Source organism: Coregonus lavaretus (genome assembly GCF_964263955.1).
Source record: "Coregonus lavaretus genome assembly, chromosome: 31".
NCBI classification, from domain to species: Eukaryota; Metazoa; Chordata; class Actinopteri; order Salmoniformes; family Salmonidae; genus Coregonus; species Coregonus lavaretus.
The window spans coordinates 27,779,405-27,803,938 of NC_140018.1; the positions used below are offsets into that span (position 1 = coordinate 27,779,405).

The following is a 24,534-nucleotide window of genomic DNA, read 5'->3' on the forward strand; positions in this document are numbered from 1 at the left end:
GAGGCCTCACAAGATTAATTGAAGAATGTATGCAAGAAAAAGCACATTGCGCATCATACGTAGTGGCCCAGCGCATTTCTAAGTGCAAAAAAGCCCACAGAGGATCTCATGCTCCCTGCTGTGGTTGATATGTGCACTGGAATCTTGGGAGAGTCAGCCGCCAACAAACTTAAAACCATACCCCTATCCAATGACACCATGAGGAGGAGAATCCAGGACATGTCTGAGGACATAACGCACTAGACATCAGAGCGCATCAGTGCAAATGGCCAGTACGCACTGCAGCTTGATGAATCTAATGGTCTATGTCAGACACGTCTGTGATAATAACTTTTAGGAGCAGTTCCTTTTTAGTGCTGATTTGCCCACAACCACCACTGCAGAGGCTGTCTTTAACACAATGGATATGTACCTGGGCTCCGTGGGACTGGCCTGGGATGGGTGCATTGGTGTGACCACTGATGGGGCAGCTGCCATGACGGGAAAGTTCTCCGGAGTAGTAAAGCGGCTCCTGGAGCGAGAACCGAGTGCGACGTGGAACCACTGCTTCCTACACAGGGAGGCATTGGCAGCGAAGGACATGATGCATTGAGCTCCACGCCACTCTCCAGGATGTGATCAAGTGTGTCAACTACAGTATATCAAAAAGAGTTCCACGAAAACCAGGTGTTTTCAGGCCTTCTGCAGGGATAAGGGGAGCGAGCACCAGCAGGTGCTTTATCATGCAGAGGTCCGCTGGCTTTCCAGGGGTAAAGTATTGGGTCACATTTATGAGCGTTGAGCGGAGATTGCTGCATTTCTTTCGGAAAAACAAGTCACCTCTGGCCGAACATTTCGATTGTGAGGAATGGCTCGTGCAGGTTGCCTACCTGGTGGATATTTTTTATCATCTGAATTTGCTCAATGTGTCAATGCAAGGGGAAGGGGGCACAATCGATTTAAACAAAGGGACAAAGAGGATGCCTTCAAGATGAAGCTTACCGTTTGGGCAAATCATGTTTCTAATGGAAGGATTGACATGTTTCCCAATGCTGATTACGAGATTCAGAATCTGATCAACAAAGCGCATGGCGACACACTGAAAAAAACAGTTAAACAGCATCTTATCAAGCTGCAGGGAAAGTTTTGCGACTACTTCCCGGAAGAGAACAGGAGACAAGACGACTGAATGCGGGAGCCCTTTCGAGTGGAGATGGGAAGCGTCACGTTGCCAAGCAACGAAGAGGATCAGCTGGTGGAGCTGTCATTTGTTTGTGGACTGTGCATGCGCTTCTTGGAAATGACATTCCCACAGTTCTGGTGCAGCGTAGTGGGAGAGTATCCTGCTCTCACCTGTCATGCAATCAGAGTCACACTACCTTTCAGCACTACCTATCTATGCGAGTGGCTTCTCTGCTACAGCTCTGCTGAAAACAAAAATCAGAAACAAACTGGACACCCAGCATGACCTCCTAGTTGCCCTGTCCACCATCACCCCAGACCTTGATAAACTGATCAAACTGAAGAAACATCCCAGCTTTCCCACTGATAGGCCACACACACACACACACACAAACACATACACACACACAATAAATGTTGGGTCGCGACTCAATTGTCATTGTCAAAACATTTATGTTAAACTAATGGCTGTATCTTGGTGTCTATGATTGACATGACTAACATAACATAACACAAAGCCAATGTCTGTTCCTCTCTAAAGGACCAGAAGGATCGCATCTACTCCACAGTGAAGTCCAGGTCCACGTCAGCAACAGTGAACAACCTTAAGCCCAGCACTGCCTACGTGTTCCAGATCCGAGCCTTCACAGCGGCCGGCTACGGCACCTACGGACCCCGGCTGGAGGTCACCACAAAGGAGGAGGCCTCAGGTACCAGCAGAACACATGCATGGGCGTGCACACACACACACACACACACACACACACACACACACACACACACACACACACGCACGCACACACATGCACACATAAGCACACACACACTAGAGATGATTAGTGTGTTCAGACCTTCATCGAGTTACTTCATCTCATAGCTCAATTTTTCCCATTTACAAATATGGTTGAGGATCGTCCACAAGGAGCAGTAGGTCTCAACTAAAGTGGCAGGGCTCAGAAATCATTGCTGTCCTTTGTCGCTGGTGTTTATATAGCAACTGTACTCACTTGATTTAAAATGCATGAGTTCTCCCAGTCATACACCATTTGCACTGACAGCAGAAAGTGCCATGGCACCCATTCCTTTGAGCAATTGGTGGTTTGTCAATGCAAATAGTCTAGCAGTGTATGTGTCTCTGAATAGGAGACAATTCAACCTGAATGTGTCATTGTTTCAGAAGAAGGGCACCAGCATTACCATCTGGGACTATTAAGCCCACTTTCTGAAACAGTGGAGCCGTGCATGCAGAGGCTAGAAATAGAACTAGCCACCCTTCTCTCTGTGGTAAAGGGCGAGAAGGGGGTTATCAGTCTCCCTGCTCACTCCTCATTGGTTCTATTATGCCCTGTAGATTCCAACGCCTGATGTGCTGAAAGTTCACACTGTGTGCCCTTTGTCTGTGTGTGTGTGTGTGTGTCTGCTTGCGTGTGTGTGTCCCTCTCCAAGCAGCCACCATTGTCTCCAGCGAGCAGAATCCCGTCATCATCATCGCGGTGGTAGCCGTGGCGGGGACCATCATCCTGGTCTTCATGGTGTTCGGCTTCATCATTGGGAGAAGGTACGCTCTCGCGGGCCCCATTGACTCTCCGCTGCTGTGAGTCTCTGCTTGTCAATTAGCCTTTCTGTCACTCACTGGCCTCCATAGCCGTGGAGTCAGGCCACCACACACCACACATACCCATCATCTGTGGCATGCTGTGCTAATGGTTTGTGATGCATCATTTTCCAGTCCTCACACTGTGAAGAAAAACTGATCCTATTTTTTGCATGTCTTTTTTGTTGTTGTAATGGATCCATTATAGAGACAAGAGTACTCTAAAATGAAAGGTTTTTGCTCATATTTCTGTGTGCGTGCGAGTGAGAGGGTGATGGTGAGGGTGAGTGTGTGTCCGTGCGTGCGTGTCCGTAACTGTGTGTTTGTGTATGTGTGTGTGTGTGTGTGTGTGTGTTACATCTGTGGTGTTATACAGTAATACACTCAGGTAGGATGAAGTACGGTCTAGCAATGCCTCTAGCCATCTCCTACCAGAGCCACTCTCTTGTGTGTCAGTCACCATTACCACCATTCCCTGGTGCACTCCTCCAATGACGCTTCATTAATATATGGATAGCATTTCATCACAGCATGCCTTACATGGGGGTAGAGACTTGTACACGTGGGATTTCTATATCCATTTGACTTATTAACCTGCATGTCAACCATTTGTTACTTGATGTTTCCCATCCATCCATTTTTCACTTTGCTAGGAAACAATATTGTATAGTGCAATTAATGACCTGCTTGAGGGTGCATTCAATACATCATTGTTACACATTAATATTACAAGGAATGCTGAACAGTCTTTTACAGAGTACAGGATATAGTAGTACCACAGGAGGGTATTTTAGTTCAACATCAGCAGCCAAACATTGTTCCCATACCTCTCAGCTGGTACTGTATCTGTATAGACTTGTTATGCACCACCAGCATTATGGCTTTGCTGCATTAAGATTCTAGCAAAACAGACCATTCTACCTTCTGCCTCTGCCCAATCAGTTGATTGTGTGTCCGTCTACCTCTCTCCCTCTCAGACACTGTGGCTACAGCAAGGCGGACCAGGAAGGAGACGAGGAGCTGTATTTCCAATGTGAGTCCCTTCTTTCCCCATCAGCTTACACACACACATTGAAACATCTCAATTAAAGCACGGGCCTGCCGTGCCACGGGAAATGGGTCCAACAACAAGGCCCCCACGCCGTAATGTTTTATCCCTTTCATTTGATAGGTTGTTATTCTAACGAAAGATGGGAACAATCACACTAGCATCTGTTTGGGATTTAATGGACAAATCTGTTGAGATGAAGACATTAGGCCTAGTTCCAAACTGCAAATACATGAATATGAGAGTTGTCAGAGAGCGTGAGCCAGGGCTGAGCTGAAAGCGATAAGTCTTCTTAAAAAATGTAAAAGCCTAACTTTTCAGGCACTTTGGTGTGCTAGGAGTATACTGTTGGCCTCCTGGTGTTCCTCGGAGTAGAGTTGTAGATGTACACACACATTCACTCTATCCTAAGGTTCTCTTTCTACGCTTCTTTAACCAACACACACTGACACACACCACCCCGTCCTAATGATGTCCCTGGAGATGCAGCCGCAGACATCTTCCCAAGCGAAGCCGTAATGATCTGTTGCTGTAGGCAAACTGCTGATTTGGAAACAAAGGTTCAGGGTGTCGCATGGCCACGGCGGTAGAAAGAAAGTTCCACGGTCCTCGGCTGCTAAGTATCTGAAAGATCAAGCTGTAGGAAGGCACGGGTCCTCTTGCTAAAAACACTGGGTGATGAAAACACAAACAACAGAGCTCCGCTGTTGTTGGGCCTAATAGAGGGACTTGCTCTACAATATTAAATGAGGAAACGCTGCCAGGGCGACAGAAGCCAGATAGTGCGTGAATTCAACATGTAGGCTTAATTTGTCCGCTGTGTAGCGCGGGAAGTCGTGATAAGACGTCTCCCTATCAGATTCAGTGACAGCTTGGATGGACGAAGCAATTATAGGAGCGAGTGGAGGGAAATATCCACTGCCATCGCTGGAGCTCCTAGCTGGAAAACAATGCATAGTGTTTGTTAGTGGCTAGGCCAATATGGCTTTCCAGGAAAAGAGGATATTGCAGAATCTTTTTATTCTGTTTGTCATTATTGAGCCTAGCGCTGATTAGTAATTTAATTATGGTGTTTTGATGTGTCTGTTTTCCTTGTATGTTATTGTCTTCCACTATGTGCATCTCATTAAATAGCTTGTGGTATTGAAGTTGACAGGTTATGTTGTAATTAGCGGGAATTTGATATGAACAAATTAGGTCAGCGGAACACACTCATTTACCATAACAGTGTAATTTATTAGTGTGGCGTTATATACATGAGAATAACTATACCGCTTCTTTTTAAAGCAGTTTTTTTCTCAAACCACGGTCAGCTAAATGCTTATTTTTCTTTGTACTACGCATTTCCCTTATGTGTGCATGAATATGTATGAGTCATTCCAGGATCATTGTGCTACTATTTTATGGTGATACATGATTCAAAACATGTACTCGTTATACTGATCTAACTGTGATATAACTACAGTCACCATTACCTGGGCAGCATGATTCAGAAGGTTATCAAGCCACAGAAACGACCATAAGAAAATAACTGCCGTTCATGACTGGCATTCCAGTATGTCAGGGCCTGCCTACCATACTTTTCATTCACTGGCAGAGCTTGACAGACTGAGCTAGCTCCTAAACTTGCTCAGTATAGCAGACAACCTTGGCAGTAAATCCCATTCCGGGCTGCTCAAATCTATGTTGGTCCTTTGTGAGGAGGTTGAGAAGAAAATATAATAACATTTTCATTTCTATTGGAGGAAAAATAAAAAAGGAGAAAATAATATATGGCTGGTTTACTGTGTTTGTAGAAAGAGCTTTTGACACAGGTGCTTTCCATCAGCTGGCTGTTTAGCAATTCCTTCTGAATGGTTACCCTTGGTAATGGTGTGCCTGTCAAGCGCCCGGTCGGCCCGGCACGCTTTATGCATATTTAATCGTAACAGTAATCCCCTTACCTTTCTACAGTTAAATTTCCAGGCACCAAAACATACATTGACCCTGAAACCTACGAGGACCCGAACAGGGCTGTCCATCAATTTGCCAAGGAGCTGGACGCTTCGTGCATTAAGATTGAGCGAGTTATTGGAGCAGGTGAGTCTGGCTGGTGTCTCCCAGCTCGCTCTGTTTAGTCATACCATACACTCATACATCACAATGACAGCCACATATTTACACTTTGAATTGGGACACGGTTTATCCTCGCCGTATATTGATAGCTCAATTGCAAAAAGCGGGGAAAAGTTCATTGCAGTTAATGTGTGGGCCTGCATCTTTTTTAAAGGTAAGACAATAGCAAAGATGCTTCACGGCTGATAAATTGTGCCTCAGTTTTAGAGATGCGGTCAATGAGAGTATCTATATATTCACAGCTTGAGCATAACAAGATGTCCTACTCCAATTTATTATCTCGCGCAGCACAGCTGTTTTCTCTGAACATACACTAAGCACTTGATTGCTAGTTTTTCTTAAAGGGTCATGACTCATGACTGGTTTTGTCTCTTTGACTGTCTCACAGGAGAGTTTGGGGAGGTGTGTAGTGGACGGATGAAGCTCCCAGGGAAACGGGACATGTCAGTGGCCATTAAAACCCTGAAGGTGGGCTACTCAGAGAAACAGAGGAGGGACTTCCTGTGTGAGGCCAGCATTATGGGCCAGTTTGACCATCCCAATGTAATCCATCTGGAGGGAGTGGTGACTAGAGGTATGGACGGCATTCTCTCTCAAACACACGTACGCACACACACACACACACACACACACACACACACACACACACACACACACACACACACACACATACACACGCCTACAGCTGTAGCAAGAAAGTAAAGCAAGTGCACTCAAAGACCATTCTTAAAGGTCACATAATATGTACATACACTATATACAACAGTATGTGGACACCCCTTCAAATTAGTGGATTCGGCTATTTCAGCCAAACCCGTTGCTGACAGGTGTATAAAATCGAGCACACAGCCATGCAATCTCCATAGACAAACATTGGCAGTAGAATGGCCTTACTGAAGAGATCAGTGACTTTCAACGTGGCACCATCATAGGATGCCACCTTTCCAACAAGTCAGTTTATCAAATTTGAGCCAGGCCTAAATGCCCAACATCAGTGCCCAACGTCACTAATGCTAAGGCTCTTGTGGCTGAATGTAAGCAAGTCCCCGCAGCAATGTTCCAATATCTAGTGGAAAGCCTTCCCAGAAGAGTGGAGGCTGTTATAGCAGCAAAGGGGGGACCATCTCCATATTAATGCCCATGATTTTGGAATGAGATGTTCAACGAGCAGGTGTGCACATACTTTTTTTGTTGTTGACCAAAAGTATTAGTAATGGACTTGTTTCCATTCAGCCACAAGAGCATTAGTGAGGTCGGGCACTGATGTTGGGCAGTTAGGCCTGGCCAAATTTGACAAACTGAATGTCGAACGCAGTCGGCGTTCCAATTCATCCCAAATGTGTTCGATGAGGTTGAGGTCAGGGCTCTGTGCATGCCAGTCAAGTTCTTCCACACCGATCTTGACAAACCATTTCTGTATGGACCTCGCTTTGTGCATGGGGGCATTGTCATGTTGAAACAGGAAAGGGCATTCCCCAAACTGTTGCCACAAAGTTGGAAGCACAGAATCGTCTAGAATGTCATTGTATGCTGTAGAATAAACATTTCCCTTCACTGGAACTAAGTGGCATAGCCCGAACCATGAAAAACAGCCCCAGACCATTATTCCTCTTCCACCAAACTTTATAGTTGGCACTATGCATAGAGGCAGGTAGCATTCTCCTGGCATCCCCCAAACCGAGATTCGTCCGTCGGACTGTCAGATGGTGAAGCATGATACATCACTCCAGAGTCCCCTGTAGTCCCCTGTAGCTCAGTTGGTAGAGCATGGCACTTGCAACGCCAGGGTTGTGGGTTCATTTCCCACGGGGGGCCAGTATGAAAATGTATGCACTCACTAACTGTAAGTCGCTCTGGATAAGAGCGTCTGCTAAATGTTTTTTTGTTTTATAATTTTTTTGTTTTATTATTATTATTATTAAATGTTTAATTGTTTGGGGGGGTAGATCAGCTTAATATTGCAGATAGATTGTAACTTCCATCAATGTAATTGTCTGCATCACTTCCAATCCCCCATGTTTTATATATATATATACACATACACATACATATATATATATATATATATATATATATATATATATATATATATATATACATATATACACATATAAACACATACAAACACACATACATACACACATAGATACATACATACATAAATACACATACTTATCCTTTAAAAAATATATATTCCCCTATATTACTTTCCAACCCCGCCACCCTTTCCCCACTTTGAATAAACTAGTGAACAACAATGCTTAGGCCTCTACTTCCAGCTTATACTTACTATCTACATTTTATGGACACAGTCAATTTTACAATAATTATATTTTGTTTGTTTTTTCTCCTGAACTTCTTCTACTCTCAACCTCTCCGATCATTTTCATGATGTCCATCCGGTTTGCTTCTATATGCCATATCTTTCTAACTGTGCTCTTTCACAAAAGCTCCCAACCTACAACCTATATACTTATTATGGACACAGTATGCTTACATTATTAGTTATCTTGTTATTATTTGTTGTTAGTTGTTATTAGTCCCATCCTTCAATTCCATTCAACACCTCCCATCTATCTCTTAACACCATCCATATAGGATTTATATTTGCCATATATATTTCAACTGTACTGTGTCTTACAAAAGTTCTGAACCTTTCTATTCTCATTGTTTCTACAGATTGTGAATTGAAAATAAACATTTTTGCTAAAAGTATTATTATATTATTGATCGATTGACTATGACTTTTCAGATCACCCAGTAATGCTTTCTGCAAGGTTAGCTCCAGGTAAATATTGCAATCCTTTAGCCATTCCTGGACCTGTGTCCAAAAACAAGCTACAAATGGACAGTACCAAAACAAATGATCTAATGATTCTGTCTCTTCGCAGCAAAATCTGCAGAGCTGGGAAGATTGTATCCCCCATATAAATAACATTATATTGGTAGCAAGAATTTTATATAATAATTTAAATTGAAAGATTCTAAGTTTTGAATCCGGTGTCGTTTTGCGTATCAGTTCATAAACACTATGTCATGGGATCGGTACGTCAAAAATCTCTTCCCAACTATTTTGCAATCTATATGGGACGGCTGTCAATCCTTTGGTCCTTAAATGAAACTGATATACTTTTTTATTTATCACAGTTTTCCTTAACCAAATATGTTCTTTAATGCAAGGCCGACAGACAAGTTCCTTACTTTCTCCCCCTTCCACTTTCCTCTTGCATTTTTGCGGTAAGGATGCAATTATTTGGTTGTAATTTTGGGTAGAGCAGACATTTCCATATGTTTTTGTTAGCTGCATGTGCGACATAACTCCACCAGTCCTACCGATGATATAATTTACGAAGATTATACCTTTTTTAAACATTCTGTCAAAAGGTTTTTGGTCAATTAGTATATTTGAGTTTAACCACAATATTTGTTGCATTATTTGTTCTGTCGTTTCTGGAGGATTAAATTGAAATTGCAACCAACTTTCTATGGCTTGTTTTAGAAATAGTGATATTTGGGAGATGATTTCCTTTTCAAATAACTGAAAGTGAGTGGTTGTAATCTGAATAAAGGGGAAAAGGCCATTCTTGAACATTGGGTGAGACAATCTTACTAATTTGCTAGAGAACCAGTTCGGATTTAAGTATAACTTTTGTATGTCTGAAGCTTTTAGTGATAGGTCTAATGCTTTAATATTTAATAATTTCTGTCCTCCAAATTCATATTCATTATATAAATAGGCCTGTTTAATTTTGTCTGGCTTCCCATTCCAAATAAAATGGAATCTTTTTTTCTCATATAATTAAAAAAACTTTTTGCTAGGCTTAGGCAAGACCATAAACAAATAGGTAAACTGGGATAATACTAAAGAGTTAATCAGGGTGATTTTTCCACAAATGGACAGGTATTTACCTTTACATGGTAGCAAGATCTTATCTATTTTTGCTAACTTTTTATTAAAATGTATTGAAGTGAGATCATTTATTTCCTTTGGGATATGTATTCCGAGTATATCCACATCACCATCAGACCATTTTATTGGTAAACTACATAGTAATGTAAAAATTGTATTTTTTTGTGATCCAATACGTAATGTATTTGTCATAATTTGGTTGTAATCCAGAGAGGTTAGAAAATGTATCTAGATCCTCTATGAGGCTGTGGAGGGATTCTAGTTGTGGATTTAAAAGAAAACATGAATCATCGGCGTACAATGACAGCTTTGTTTTTAAGCCCTGGATTTCTAATCCCCTGATATTATTGTTGGATCTGATTTTAATAGCTAACATCTCGATGGCCACAATAAATAGATATGCCGATAGTGGACAACCTTGTTTCACTCCTCTTGACAGTTTAACACTTTCTGAGAAATAGCCATAATTTACTATTTTACACCTAGGGTTACTATACATGATTTTGACCCATTTTATAAGAGATTCTCCAAAATTGAAATTCTCCAGGCAAAATTATCAATGGAAATCAAATTTATCAACCCATGGAGGTCTGGATTTGGAGTCACCCTCAAAATTAAAGTGGAAAACCACACTACAGGCTGATCCAACTTTGATGTAATGTCCTTAAAACAAGTCAAAATGAGGCTCAGTAGTATGTGTGGCCTCCACGTGCCTGTTTGACCTCCCTACAATGCCTGGGCATGCTCCTGATGAGGTGGCGGATGCTCTCCTGAGGGATCTCCTCCCAGACCTGGACTAAAGCATCTGCCAACTCCTGGACAGTCTGTGGTGCAACGTGGCGTTGGTGGATGGAGCGAGACATGATGTCCCAGATGTGCTCAATTGGATTCAGGTCTGGGGAACGGGCGGTCCATAGCATCAATGCCTTCCTCTTGCAGGAACTGCTGACACACTCCAGTCACATGAGGTCTAGCACTGTCTTGCATTAGGAGGAACCCAGGGCCAACCGCACCAGCATATGGTCTCACAAGGGGTCTGAGGATCTCATCTCGGTACCTAATGGCAGTCAGGCTACCTCTGGCAAGCACATGGAGGGCTGTGCGGCCCCCCAAAGAAATGCCACCCCACACCATGACTGACCCACCGCCAAACCGGTCATGTTGGAGGATGTTGCAGGCAGCAGAACATTCTCCACGGCGTCTCCAGACTCTGTCACGTCTGTCACATGTGCTCAGTGTGAACCTGCTTTCATCTGTGAAGAGCACAGGGTGCCAGTGGCGAATTTGCCAATCTTGGTGTTCTCTGGCAAATGCCAAACGTCCTGCACAGTGTTGGGCTGTAAGCACAACCCCCACCTGTGGACGTCGGGCCCTCATACCACCCTCATGGAGTCTGTTTCTGACCGTTTGAGCAGACACATGCACATTTGTGGCCTGCTGGAGGTCATTTTGCAGGGCTCTGGCAGTGCTCCTCCTGCTCCTCCTTGCACAAAGGCGGAGGTAGCGGTCCTGCTGCTGGGTTGTTGCCCTCCTACGGCCTCCTCCACGTCTCCTGATGTACTGGCCTGTCTCCTGGTAGCGCTTCCATGCTCTGGACACTACGCTGACAGACACAGCAAACCTTCTTGCCACAGCTCGCATTGATGTGCCATCCTGGATGAGCTGCACTACCTGAGCCACTTGTGTGGGTTGTAGACTCCGTCTCATGCTACCACTAGAGTGAAAGCACCGCCAGCATTCAAAAGTGACCAAAACATCAGCCAGGAAGCATAGGAACTGAGAAGTGGTCTGTGGTCACCACCTGCAGAACCACTTCTTTATTGGGGGTGTCTTGCTAATTGCCTATAATGTCCACCTGTTGTCTATTCCATTTGCACAACAGCATGTGAAATTTATTGTCAATCAGTGTTGCTTCCTAAGTGGACAGTTTGATTTCACAGAAGTGTGATTGACTTGGAGTTACATTGTGTTGTTTAAGTGTTCCCTTTATTTTTTTGAGCAGTGTATAAACCCCAGTTGTACTTTATCAAATGCCTTTTCAAAGTCTGCTATGAATAGCAGGCCTGGTTTCCCAGATTTTCCATAGTGTTCTATTGTTTCCAATACTTGCCTTATATTATCTCCAATGTATCGTCCATGTAAAAAACCTGTCTGATTAGAACGAACGATGTCCGACAATACCTTTTTAATTCTATGCGCTATACATTTTGCTAGAATTTTTGCATCACAACACTGAAGTGTAAGGGGCCTCCAATTTTTTAAATGGACTGGATCTTTATATTTTCCACTTGTATCCTGTTTCAGTAATAATGAGATCAGACCTTCTTCTTGATGTCAGATAATCTACCATTTACATAGGAGTGGTTAAAACATGCTAATAACGGTCCTCTTAGTATATCAAAAAAGGTTTGGTATACCTCGACTGGTATGCCATCCAACCCTGGAGTTTTCCCGGACTTAAAGTATTTAATTGCACCCAGAAGTTCCTCCTCTGTAATTTCACCTTCACATTAGTCTTTCTGTATGGCTGTTAATTTTACATTATCAATAGAAAAAAAATCTCTACAATTAGCTTCAGTTAGAGGAGATGGAGGCGACTAAAATGAAAACATATGCTTAAAGTACCTTGTTTCCTCCTTCAAAATATCATTTGGTGAATAATGGGTGACTCCGTCAATTGTAACCAGTTATTTTTGGTAGCATTCCTATGTTGAAGATTAAAAAAGAATTTTGTGCATTTTTCCCCATATTCCATCCAGTTTGCTTTATTTTTATAATATATTACACTTGATCTTTCTTGAATAAGTTTCTCCATTTCTTTTTGTTTTTCCTCTAATTTATTCTGAGCCTCTATGTTACCGTTTTTATTGCCATCTATCTGTTCTGTTAGACTTTCTATTTCCTTTGTTAGTATAAACTCTTTTGACCTAAATTGCTTTTGTTTTCGAGATGAGTACTGAATTGCATGGCCTCTAAAGGCACATTTAAAGGTTTCCATACAATAAGGGGATTTGCTGTACCTATGTTATGTTGGAAAAAGTCAATTATAAATTCCTCTGTCCTAGTTAAAAATAAATTATCATCCAATAGGCTTTGATACAATTTCCAATATCCTCTCCCACGTGGAAATTCAGTAAGAGTAATGTATATGCCAATTATATGATGGTCCGACCGCATTCTGTCCCCTATCAACATTTTTTAAACTTTTGGTGCCATCGAGAATGAGTTAAGAAAGAAGTCAAGACGACTAGCTTGATTGAGTCTCTGCCATGTATATCTCACTAAATCAGGATATTTAAGCCTCCATATAGCTACTAGTTCTAATGTATCCATGACATTCACGATTTCCTTAAGAGCATGTGGGTGATTGTTTGTGGTGTGATTTCCTTTACGGTCCATTGAGCTATTTAAAACAGTATTATAATCCCCCACCATAATAATATTGTCTTGAATTGCTTGCAGGGTTGATAATTTATTATATATATTGTCAAAGAAGTGTGAATCATCATTATTTGGTCCGTAAAGGTTAATGAGCTGTATCTGTTTATGGTCCAATAACATATTTAAAATAATCCATCTACCTTGCGTATCTATTTGGACAATTTGCACATTCGGATCGAAATTACTATTAATTAATATCATCACCCCTTTTGAATTTCTTTGCCCATGGGAGTAGTATATTTGCCCCCCCCATTTCTTTGTCCACGCAACTTCATCTAGAATTGTTGAATGAGTTTCCTGTAAACAATAGATATTATATTCCTTCTCTTTGAGCCATGTAAATATTGTTCTTCTTTTGTTATTATCAGCTAAGCCATTACAATTATAACTGGCTATACTTATTTCACCATACACCATAATGAGGTAAAAGTTTCAAGTCTATTTATCATTATATATGTTTGTAAATGTACCAATAAAAAATACCGTAATGATTGAGTGTCCATATAGCTGTACCATGATATTTGCATTGCTACTAAGTAACCCTTCAATTGTTCTCCACTAATTCCCCCGCTAAAGCCCCTCCCCATCCCAAGTTGAGCCGTCATCCCAGTGATCGGCAACCCACCCACGTCTGCTAAATTACTTAAATGTTAAAATGTTAGAACGCGTTTCCGCTGCTCCAGAGTCCAATAGTGGCGAGCTTTACACCACTCCAGCCGACACTTGGCATTGTGCATGGTGATCTTAGGCTTGTGTGCTGGTGCTCAGCCATGGAAACCCATTTCATGAAGCTCCCAACGAACAGTTCTTGTGCTGACATTACTTCCAGAGGCAGTTTGGAACTCAGATGATTTTACGCGCTACGCGCTTCAGCACTCGGCGGTCCCATTCTGTGAGCTTGTGTGGCCTACCACTTCGCGGCTGAGCCGTTGTTGCTCCTAGACATTTCCACTTCACAATAACAACACTTACAGTTGACCGGGGCAGCTCTAGCAGGGCAGAAATTTTACGAACTGACTTGTTGGAAAGGTGGCATCCTATGACGGCGCCATGTTGAAAGTCACTGAGGCCATTGTACTGCCAATGTTTGTCTATGGAGATTGCATGGCTGTGTGCTCAGTTTTATACAGCTGTCAGCAACAGGTGTGGCTGAAACAGCCGAATCCACTAATTTGAAGGGGTGACCACATAGTTTTGTATATATAGTGTATCTGATTGAATTGGCCTTGCTCACTGTTCTACATTTTCTAATTTAGACAGCCTAATATAAGGAGCAGATGTTAACACTTAATTACAAACCAATGAAACAAATATTACACTGAGACGTAAATGTATTTTAGCAGGCCGTTAATAGACATTTGCAAGTAGCAAGCCATATTTTTGTGTCAAATAATGGAATGTGTCACCCTTGTTTTCAGGAAAACCGGTGATGATTGTGATTGAATATATGGAAAATGGCTCATTAGATGCTTTCCTCAGGGTGAGTACCTTTCAATGCATTCAAATGGCAACTCCCTAACCAGTTATACATGTATAATACAGTATGTTCGCATTAAGAGTTCCTTATTCTATAAATAATAGCACTGCAATCTTGCTTAGCTGACTGTTTTCCTCTGTTGTGTACAGAAACACGATGGTCAGTTCACAGTGATCCAGTTAGTGGGGATGCTGCGGGGCATAGCAGCAGGGATGAGATATCTCTCCGACATGGGGTATGTCCATCGAGATCTGGCTGCACGAAACGTACTTGTCAACAGCAATCTCGTATGTAAAGTGTCTGACTTCGGCTTGTCAAGAGTGATCGATGACGATCCCGAGGCTGTCTACACAACAACGGTGAGTCAATTAAACCAGACCCGTATTGCTTTCCCTGCCTAGACTCCCTGAGCTCTCTCTGAATACCCAAATCAAGCCAACAGCCAATGCATGGGAATGGAGTAGAAAATACGCATGCATACCCATGCATGTCTGGGCCTAGTTATTCAATATGCAAAGCCTGCAGTCTCTTTGGTAAAGTTTTAGCTTTAAATGTTTGGAAGTTTTGCTGATCCTGTGTGCAAAGTTGTAACTCTATTCTAATTGATGTTTTAGGGGAAGATGCAGGATATAATGAATTTGATCTTTACTCCAGCCACTGACCTGCATTTTACTGAACAGGGCGGAAAAATACCTGTTCGATGGACAGCAATGGAAGCCATCCAGTACCGTAAATTCACTTCCGCTAGTGATGTGTGGAGTTATGGCATTGTCATGTGGGAGGTCATGTCCTATGGGGAACGGCCTTACTGGGACATGTCCAATCAAGATGTGAGTTGTTCTCTTACATGAAGTCAATCATTCACCAAATACATGTCAGGTTTTGCATGTTGCTCAGAGACTGGCTATCATATTACCCAGGGGTTAACAGAGTTAGCAGAATTCTTAGGACTGATTTAAATGTGGGCCACAATTACTATTCAGAGTTGAATGAGGAGGATTGTTAGGTATTAATTAATTATGTTTTTATATGATAATATAAAGAAAGAGACTAGATACTTGGCATACAAAATACTTTTTTGACTTCAAAACGGCTTTTAACCTTTATAATGAGTTATGATAATGTAACCTTATTTGTCAGAGTTCAATAATGCCAGAGCTATCTACTTAGTCATATAGAACTTTCAGTTTTAGCTGCAGTCGTTGCTTTGTTTCAGCTAAATTGGAACAGATGAACATTGCAAATCTGTTCATCATGCTGATCGTAAAAGTGGCTATAGAGGAGTTTGGCCGCCGATTTGAACATCAGTAACTATGATACTTTAGTAGTAAAATGGTTTAATTTGCCACTGTTTGCAAGTACTTGTCTGAAAGATGCTCCAGTGGTAGTTTTCTCCCGTGGCGAAGTTAAAGATGATATAATCCAGTAGGACAAACAGTCTTCTCCTCAGCAGAAAGACTAAATAGGATTATATTACTCTCAGCACTTCCTAATGGGAAGCCTGCTGATTGAACAATCAGCTGTTAGAAATGCTAAACATGATTGGCTATTGAAGTAGCGTGGATGACGTTCGGCTGCTTGACAGGCATCAATGTCAGAGATTACAGTTCCTCTGTCAAGATGTTGGCAAACAGCTCCTTTGAAACTTTTTATTTTGTAGCTCAGTCTTGTTTGAATAGCCCTGACAGGAATAACAGATGAATATGTGCAGAAAATAAACAAACTCACATTCCCCGAATAGCGGAAGAGACGGTTGCATCTCAAATCTAAGGTGCCCATTGCCCCTAATGTTTAATGTTCTCACGCCATTGACTTTCAATGGACTTTGTTTTAAACTATTGACACAGTGAGAATAGATGTAGCTTTAAGGATATGCAGCTGCGTTTATTTTCATTATTCATTAGACCTGTGTAAATGCAGTCTATTGATGAGACATAAAGTATAAACAATATGAAGGATGCATCTAAGGGAAAACAGAGCCACTGTTTGCTTAATTAATTTCAATCAGGTCTATTTGTACAGTATGACAGGCATGGGCAGGTGTTCTAGAGACCCATCTCTGTGCCATAGAGGGACACTAGGTGCTCCTCTCAATATCTTCTAATTTGGGTCCTGCTACTCTGGGTCCTTGGGTCTCACCATCATCTTAACAAGCTGAGACTGAGTGATCACATCTGGTTTGGCCTGTTTTTCCTCAAAGCACCACTTCTGTAAATAGGGAACCACACAAGACTTGTACTGACACTTCCTGTTTACAAACATCTTGATTAGAGGATGAAATGGAAATGAACTCTAGTAAATGGTGACTGTTAATGTGGTGGTAATGGTGGTGGTAATATCCCTTAAAGACTTGCCTGTGTTTTGGTTTTCCCAGGTGATAAAGGCTATAGAAGAGGGGTACCGCCTCCCTGCTCCCATGGACTGCCCTCCAGGCCTGCACCAGCTAATGCTGGACTGCTGGCAGAAAGACAGGGCCGATCGACCCAAATTTGATCAAATAGTTGGCATCCTTGATAAGATGATTCGCAATCCCAATACCTTGAAAACCCCAGTGGGAACCTGCACGAGGTAAGGAAAGCTTGTCTCATTAAACCCTATAACTAAGCACTACAAAGCTCCAATGGAATAAATTATTAGCTTCAGTTATTACATTTCACCATGTTAGCTGTAAGACTATGGAAGTACAGTGAGGGAAAAAAGTATTTGATCTCCTGCTGATTTTGTACGTTTGCCCACTGACAAAGACATGATCAGTTTATTATTTTAATGGTAGGTTTATTTGAAAAATCCTAAAAAAAAACACATGTCAAAAATGTTATGAATTGATTTGCATTTTAATGAGGGAAATAAGTATTTGACCCCTCTGCAAAACATGACTTAGTACTTGGTGGCAAAACCCTTGTTGGCAATCACGGAGGTCAGACGTTTCTTGTAGCTGGCCACCAGGTTCGCACACATCTCAGGAGGGATTCTGTCCCACTCCTCTTTGCAGATCTTCTCCAAGTCATTAAGGTTTAGAGGCTGACGTTTGGCAACTCAAACCTTCAGCTCCCTCCACAGATTCTCTATGGGATTAAGGTCTGGAGACTGGCTAGGCCACTCCAGGACCTTAATGTGCTTCTTCTTGAGCCACTCCTTTGTTGCCTTGGCCGTTTGTTTTGGGTCATTGTCATGCTGGAATACCCATCCACGACCCATTTTCAATGCCCTGGCTGAGGGAAGTTCTCACCCAAGATTTCACGGTACATGGCCCCGTCCATCGTCCCTTTGATGCGGTGAAGTTGTCCTGTCCCCTTAGCAGAAAAACACCCCCAAAGCATAATGTTTCCACCTCCATGTGGGGATGGTGTTCTTGGGGTCATAGGCAGCATTCCTCCTCCTCCAAACAAGGCGATTTGAGTTGATGCCAAAGAGCTCGATTTTGGTCTCATCTGACCACAACACTTCCACCCAGGTCTCCTCTGAATCATTCAGATGTTCATTGGCAAACTTCAGACGGGCCTGTATATGTGCTTTCTTGAGCAGGGGGACCTTGCGGGCGCTGCAGGATTTCAGTCCTTCACGGCGTAGTGTGTTACCAATTGTTATCTTGGTGACTATAGTCCCAGCTGCCTTGAGATCATTGACAAGATCCTCCCGTGTAGTTCTGGGCTGATTCCTCACCGTTCTCATGATCATTGCAACTCCACGAGGTAAAATCTTGCATGGAGCCCCAGGCTTAGGGAGATTTACAGTTATTTTGTGTTTCTTCCATTTGCGAATAATCGCACCAACTGTTGTCACCTTCTCACCAAGCTGCTTGGCGATGGTCTTGTAGCCCATTCCAGCCTTGTGTAGGTACTGTACTCCTGAGTGGCGCAGTGGTCTAAGGCACTGCACCGCAGTGCTAACTGTGCCACTAGAGATCCTGGTTCGAATCCAGGCTCTGTCGCCGCCGACCGGGAGACTCATGGGCGGCGCACAATTCGTCCAGGGTAGGGGAGGGAATGGCCGGCAGGGATGTAGCTCAGTTGATAGAGCATGGCGTTTGCAACGCCAGGGTTGTGGGTTTGATTCCCACGGGGGGCCAGTATAAAAAAAATATGTATACACTAACTGTAAGTCGCTCTGGATAAGAGCGTCTGCTAAATGACTAAAATGTAAATGTCTACAACCTTGTCCCTGACGTCCTTGGAGAGCTCTTTGGTCTTGGCCATGGTGGAGAGTTTGGAATCTGATTGATTGATTGCTTCTGTGGACAGGTGTCTTTCATACAGGTAACAAGCTGAGATTAGGAGCACTCCCTTTAAGAGTGTGCTCCTAATCTCAGCTCGTTACCTGTATAAAAGACACCTGGGAGCCAGAAATCTTTCTGATTGAGAGGGGGTCAAACACTTATTTCCCTCATTAAAATGCAAATCAATTTATAACATTTTTGACACGCTTTTTCTGGATTTTTTTGTTGTTATTCTGTCTCTCACTGTTCAAATAAACCTACCATTCAAATTATAGACTGATCATTTATTTGTCAGTGGGCAAATGTACAAAATCAGCAGGGGATCAAATACTTTTTTCCCTCACTGTATGTTTTATTTATTTTTATTTCACCTTTATTTAACCAGTTGAGATGTATTGCTTCTTCATATGTTTTTCCAATGGAGCTACATTAGTGGACAATCCAAAGCATCCAGCGGTTGATTTATCCACAGGAGTTCACAGATGAAAGATAAATCCCGGAGAATCAATAAGCCAAAGCAGCTTCCATGGCTTTATGGTCAATAGCAGGGCTTTTAAATCAATCCCTGTAATGAGTTCCTGGGGTTTTTAAGTGCTGTGGGAACTCTGGACCCCTCTGGGACATTTGTCAAATTAATTCTATTTACAGTCAGAACACAATCTCCCTGGGTGAGATTGAGAATGTAACCCAAAAAAAAAACTGTTAAAAAGTGCTTCCGTTTTTGGAGGCCATTTGTGGGGGTTTGAAGCGAAAATTGCCTTCCATCTGATGTTGAGGGTTTTTGATAGTTACTTAGCACACATATTTGCCTGAAAAAGAGGATCAGATAGCGTAGTCACTTTTGAATTTGACATCGATTGAAATGTTCTAAATGTGTTAATTTCTTTTTCACATGCAATTTACTGTTACCCTGGGATGTCTTTGGCTGTCTTTGTGTTTTGCTCCCGGCTCAATTTGTGTTTGTTGTGGGAATGTTTCCGTTTTCGCATGAGACGTTAATGTCTTCCTCTTGCTCATCCAACAGACCGATTAGTCCCCTGTTAGATCAGAGCACACCAGACTTCACTACTTTCCGCTCGGTTGGGGAGTGGTTGGAGGCCATCAAGATGGAGAGATACAGAGACAACTTCACCGCCGCTGGCTACAGCTCACTGGACTCTGTGGCCAGGATGTCAATCGAGTAAGGAACCTGAACTTTAAAACACTTGTAGAGGTCAAAGCCAACATAGCCAGTTCTGGAGAGTTGTCATATAATTATTGTCTCATACAATATCCTTGGACATGGCAGTACTGCATTTTTATTTTATCATTGTGATTCATAAACAAGCCTGTCATGTTTCCAGATTCCCCTCTCCTCTATTTTCCATTAATGAAATACCTGGTGCTGCTATAAATCATGAGATGATTTGAGCCTCTCTGTTGTACACTGCTGTGATTTATGATTGGCCGTCTTGTCTTGCAGGGATGTGATGAGCTTGGGGATAACTTTAGTTGGCCATCAGAAGAAGATCATGAGCAGCATACAGACTATGAGAGCCCAGATGCTGCATCTCCATGGCACGGGCATCCAGGTGTGATCACGGACTACAGTGCCCCCTGTGGACGGGCTATCTAGAGCAGCGCTAAGGCAAAACCTCCCAGGATAATCAATGAAAATCATGTGACGTGACGTCGTCACCTATTTGACAATTTTTTCCGGATGTTTTGGAATAAAATAATTCCTTTGATCCTTGCCGAAGGATTTAACCCCTCTTTAGAACGTGGACTAAGGAGAGAATGAGAGAATACTACCTGAACATGGATGCCGAACTTAAAACGCTCTGAGGAACTCTCAACCACATATCAAATAGAGATGGAGCTTTGGATTTTGATACGTATTACCTTGTTCTTTTAACCTTGTGAATGATTTTATTTGTGCACCATGAAAATGGATTTCACTTAAAAAAAGGAAAAAGAAAAAAAAATTCAAACAATTTGCGGTGGTTTTTCAGTATTTTCTTTTCTAGTTTGTTCATTTTATTAGTGCCACAGTGATATGGTGTGGTGCGTACAGTAATCTTTCATTTTTATTTTCCAGTTTTTCTATTTTGGACTTGACAACAGGGTAAACTTTCCCATCCAAAAGGATGAAAATGGTGTCTGAACATTTTGGTGGAAATGATTTAGAGGTACTTTGACCAGTTTGTCTTGAGACACTACTGGCTGTTTTAACTGTTTGCAGTGAGTTGTGTTTTTTCTTCCTGATGTTTTTGAAGTGAAAAATGGTATCCTGCACCTCAGATAAGTGACTTCAGAGATAGTAGTATTCTCTTGGTCGTTTGATGCTTACAGGAGTGCTTTGCTGTATGCATTTTTCTGAACACAGATGCTCACATTTTATGATGAAAAATCACATTTCAAATTTGTATGTAGGAATTTTGAAACAGTATGATACCATCCATTCAAATCGATTTAAGATTGATCACAACTTTTATATCTAATATCAAGCATCAAAGTGGCAATATTCTTTACATGTTCATGTTTACCACATTAATCATTTGATCTTATTGTCCAATTTGCTTTCAATCTGAACTCTGTTTTTCATTGTTTAATTGTTTAATTGAAAGTTTCCAGATAGCTCTATAGAAAGATTGTATTGAAACTTAATGAGATGACTCGATCCACCGGAAATAGTGTTGCCATTGAAATACCCCCCCCCCAAAAAATGTTGCAGCAAACAGTATTTGTTTAGTATTTCGGTGAATACAGTGGTTAAGGGTGAATCTATGAAATGTTGTGTACGTTCTTTCTAGAAGTAATAATGCCTTAAAATGTGTTAGACTAATGTATTGCAATTATTTTTAGGCACTTCAATGGCAATGTTTTTTGCGGTTCAATGAGACATGTCTTGTGTAGGTTTGAATGGAAAGGTTCCCCATTTTCTTTGTGGTATCCTTTCATGCAGGATAACGTTTATTGTCACGAATCTTGCCCTGGATGCAGAACTGGGCAGTTTCTGCTACATGGTCCAGCTGCAAAGTCCAAATTGGCTATATCATAAAGATTCATGAAAACAAACATTAGCTTTTTGGTCTTAATTTAAGGTTAGGGTTAGCAGTGTGGTTAAGGTTAGGGTTAAGGTTAGAGTTAGGTTTAAAATCAGATTTTATTACTTTGTGGCTGTGCCAGCTAGTGACCACCCTGCAGAGCTGCCTCCAGAACAAGATTCATGAAAGTAAATGCCAACCTGCTCCTTTCACCCTGAACTTGAATAGATGAAATCATGCACACTTATGTATGTTGAGTGCCACGATTGATGATTGACACAGTCAGTGTAGAATAGAAGATTCACCAAACAGAGCAATAATTAGCCCAGGTAGAAATGGTCCTCCTCTGAGATTTGAAGGTGCTAGGTTTTACAGAAATGTCTGTTGTGCTGGGAAAACGCTTTGGAAATATTCTGCCACAAATGGGAAAAAGGAATATGCAGTGACCTTTTTCCAGCTGAACATGACCTGGAGTATAGGGCTAGGAGGATAGATTGGTAAAGTATACCGGTATACTAAGTTATCAAATAATGAAATAGTAATGCCACTTACGAAATGGTATACCGGAATATGCTAATGACTTAATAACGAGGTCACAGTGTATGAATATATTTGGAATATATGGCTGTAACAGTGGGGTGAAATGACATTCAAGCAGCGGAGAGGCACACGCATTAGTCATGACATCATCCTTTCCCTTTGCACCACACTAAATTTGAAGGCCTTCAGTTTGGTACGAGGTACTTACAGTACCTAATAACCCAATATCATGATATATAGAAAATCCTGATACTCCTTATTACGATGATCAAACTGTGAAAATCACTTACCGTCCCAGCCCTAGCCAGTCAGGAGAGCCAGGCAAACAGAATGGGTGATGTATCATGCATAAAAGTGTTCCTATACTTTACTTCCCTGCCCCTTTTTATGCTAATCAGGGCACAGAGATTAGGAATGGGCTCTGCAAAGATGTGCTAAAAAGTCAACCTAATGGTGCCATCAGTCTTCACCTTCTACAACAAAATGAATGTTATCATATATGTCTTCAGCATTGTATTATTCTCTGACGAATGGTTGGTTCACTCATTTCTTTGTCATTAAAAGTAAGGAAAATATAGGTATTTCCAATTGCAGTTGTGTAAAAAAAAGGGTTTTTTCGCAGTATTTTGAGAATTGGTGGATAAACATATATGTATCCAATGTTAGAGTACGTGGCTGTAGCTGATACTGTCTTTGTTCCTGTGGACTCATCATACATACAGATTTTTAAAGCTGCAGCTTTTCCTAATGATTATTTAAGACACACTTCAATTTGCCTGTAGATAATGAAATGGTCTTCAGAAAGCCAACCCTGAAACACCATCATGGACTTTGGCTGCAAGCTTAGCATTTGTAAAGCCATTAGCGACTTTGTCTATTCTTTCCTAGATACATTTCCATTGTGCTCGGACCAAAGGGACACCCCTGTGGTAGGGGGATACCTGGGAATCAGACCATGCCCAGCCTGCTCTGGGTCCCGTGTCACAGACAGACAGAGCCACTCTTTATCCATACAGCAAAGCTCAGCAATTGGGTCCATGCCAGCCCTTTGAATTGAATACCAGCGCAAAGGCATTCAGTCAGCACAAAACTCCCCAGTTCACAGGCAGGCAGCAGTCAGTCCTTGTTCTCTCCCCCTATCCCGCTCTCTCTCTCTCTACTCTCCCCTGCTGATCTCCAACAGCGGGCCCCTAGGGGCCTTCACACCTTGGAGCTGGAGGCCCCCACTCCCCCTTCTCTCTCTTACTCTGAGTCAGGGGTCCTGTAGAGACAGCAATTTGAGCCAAATTGAGGTTAAGACCTGGATACAATCGATCCGCCATATAAATAATCTGTAACCTTCACAGGCAAAGTCACCTTTTACTGTTTGCTTTTACTTTGTTTCTTACCCATTTTGTAGTTGAGGATGTTTAACTCAATATACGGGGGTGTTATTGTTGTGTTTCAACAAAGTTTAAGGTAGTTTGTGTGGCGGGTTTATTGGATTCAAGAATGAGAAGTCATTTAAAATATGAAGTAGAATGGTTATTGTTTTGCAAACCTTTTGGCCAAACCGTTAGAAATTGTGAACACGCCTTTGCATAGATGGTGGAACCAAAGAGTTCAGCACTGTTGATCGTGTCAGAAAGATCAGAGATCAGAGGGAAACTTTGTATATGTTCTAATTGTAAAACTTGTACATTTTATTTATATTGTTGCTGTTTTTTTACACACATTACTCTGTAGTGAGCTCTGAATACATTGAAAATGCACTATATTTTTCTATCTCACTTGCAGATGATTATTGTCACCCAGAAGATTTCAGATGTATATACTTTCTCATTTAGGACCAAAGACAGCTGATAGGTTTTCCATTTAGAATTGTATTTTGTTTTTTATTTTTGCCATTTAGTTTAATGTACAGTAATATGAATTGTCAATTTATTATTTATTTTTCTGTGATGAGAGTATTGAGAGTATTCATTGGTCAAGAGTATTTTCCCCAAACAGCCGAAGTGTAAAATCAT

General features: G+C 41.8%; 1 protein-coding gene across 9 annotated transcripts in view; it reads left to right on the plus strand.

The window, feature by feature from the left end:
- Window positions 1-22,011, plus strand: part of LOC311106546 (ephrin type-A receptor 7) — an 87,913-nt gene extending 65,902 nt beyond the window's left edge. The window contains exons 7-17 of one of the 9 annotated variants that reach the window (XM_084148921.1): window positions 1,703-1,871; window positions 2,611-2,719; window positions 3,733-3,788; window positions 5,757-5,882; window positions 6,307-6,492; window positions 14,688-14,749; window positions 14,896-15,105; window positions 15,361-15,576; window positions 17,121-17,314; window positions 19,987-20,142; window positions 20,425-22,011. In XM_084148921.1, coding sequence (XP_084005047.1) covers window positions 1,703-1,871; window positions 2,611-2,719; window positions 3,733-3,788; window positions 5,757-5,882; window positions 6,307-6,492; window positions 14,688-14,749; window positions 14,896-15,105; window positions 15,361-15,576; window positions 17,121-17,314; window positions 19,987-20,142; window positions 20,425-20,539 — 1,599 coding nt within the window. In that variant the 3' untranslated portion in view covers window positions 20,540-22,011. Of the gene's footprint in view, window positions 1-1,702; window positions 1,872-2,607; window positions 2,756-3,732; window positions 3,789-5,756; window positions 5,883-6,306; window positions 6,493-14,687; window positions 14,750-14,895; window positions 15,106-15,360; window positions 15,577-17,120; window positions 17,315-19,986; window positions 20,143-20,424 lie in introns of all 9 variants that reach the window. The other 8 variants (XM_084148916.1, XM_084148918.1, XM_084148922.1 and 5 more) reach the window with 8 other exon arrangements.
- Window positions 22,012-24,534: the final 2,523 nt, after the last annotated feature.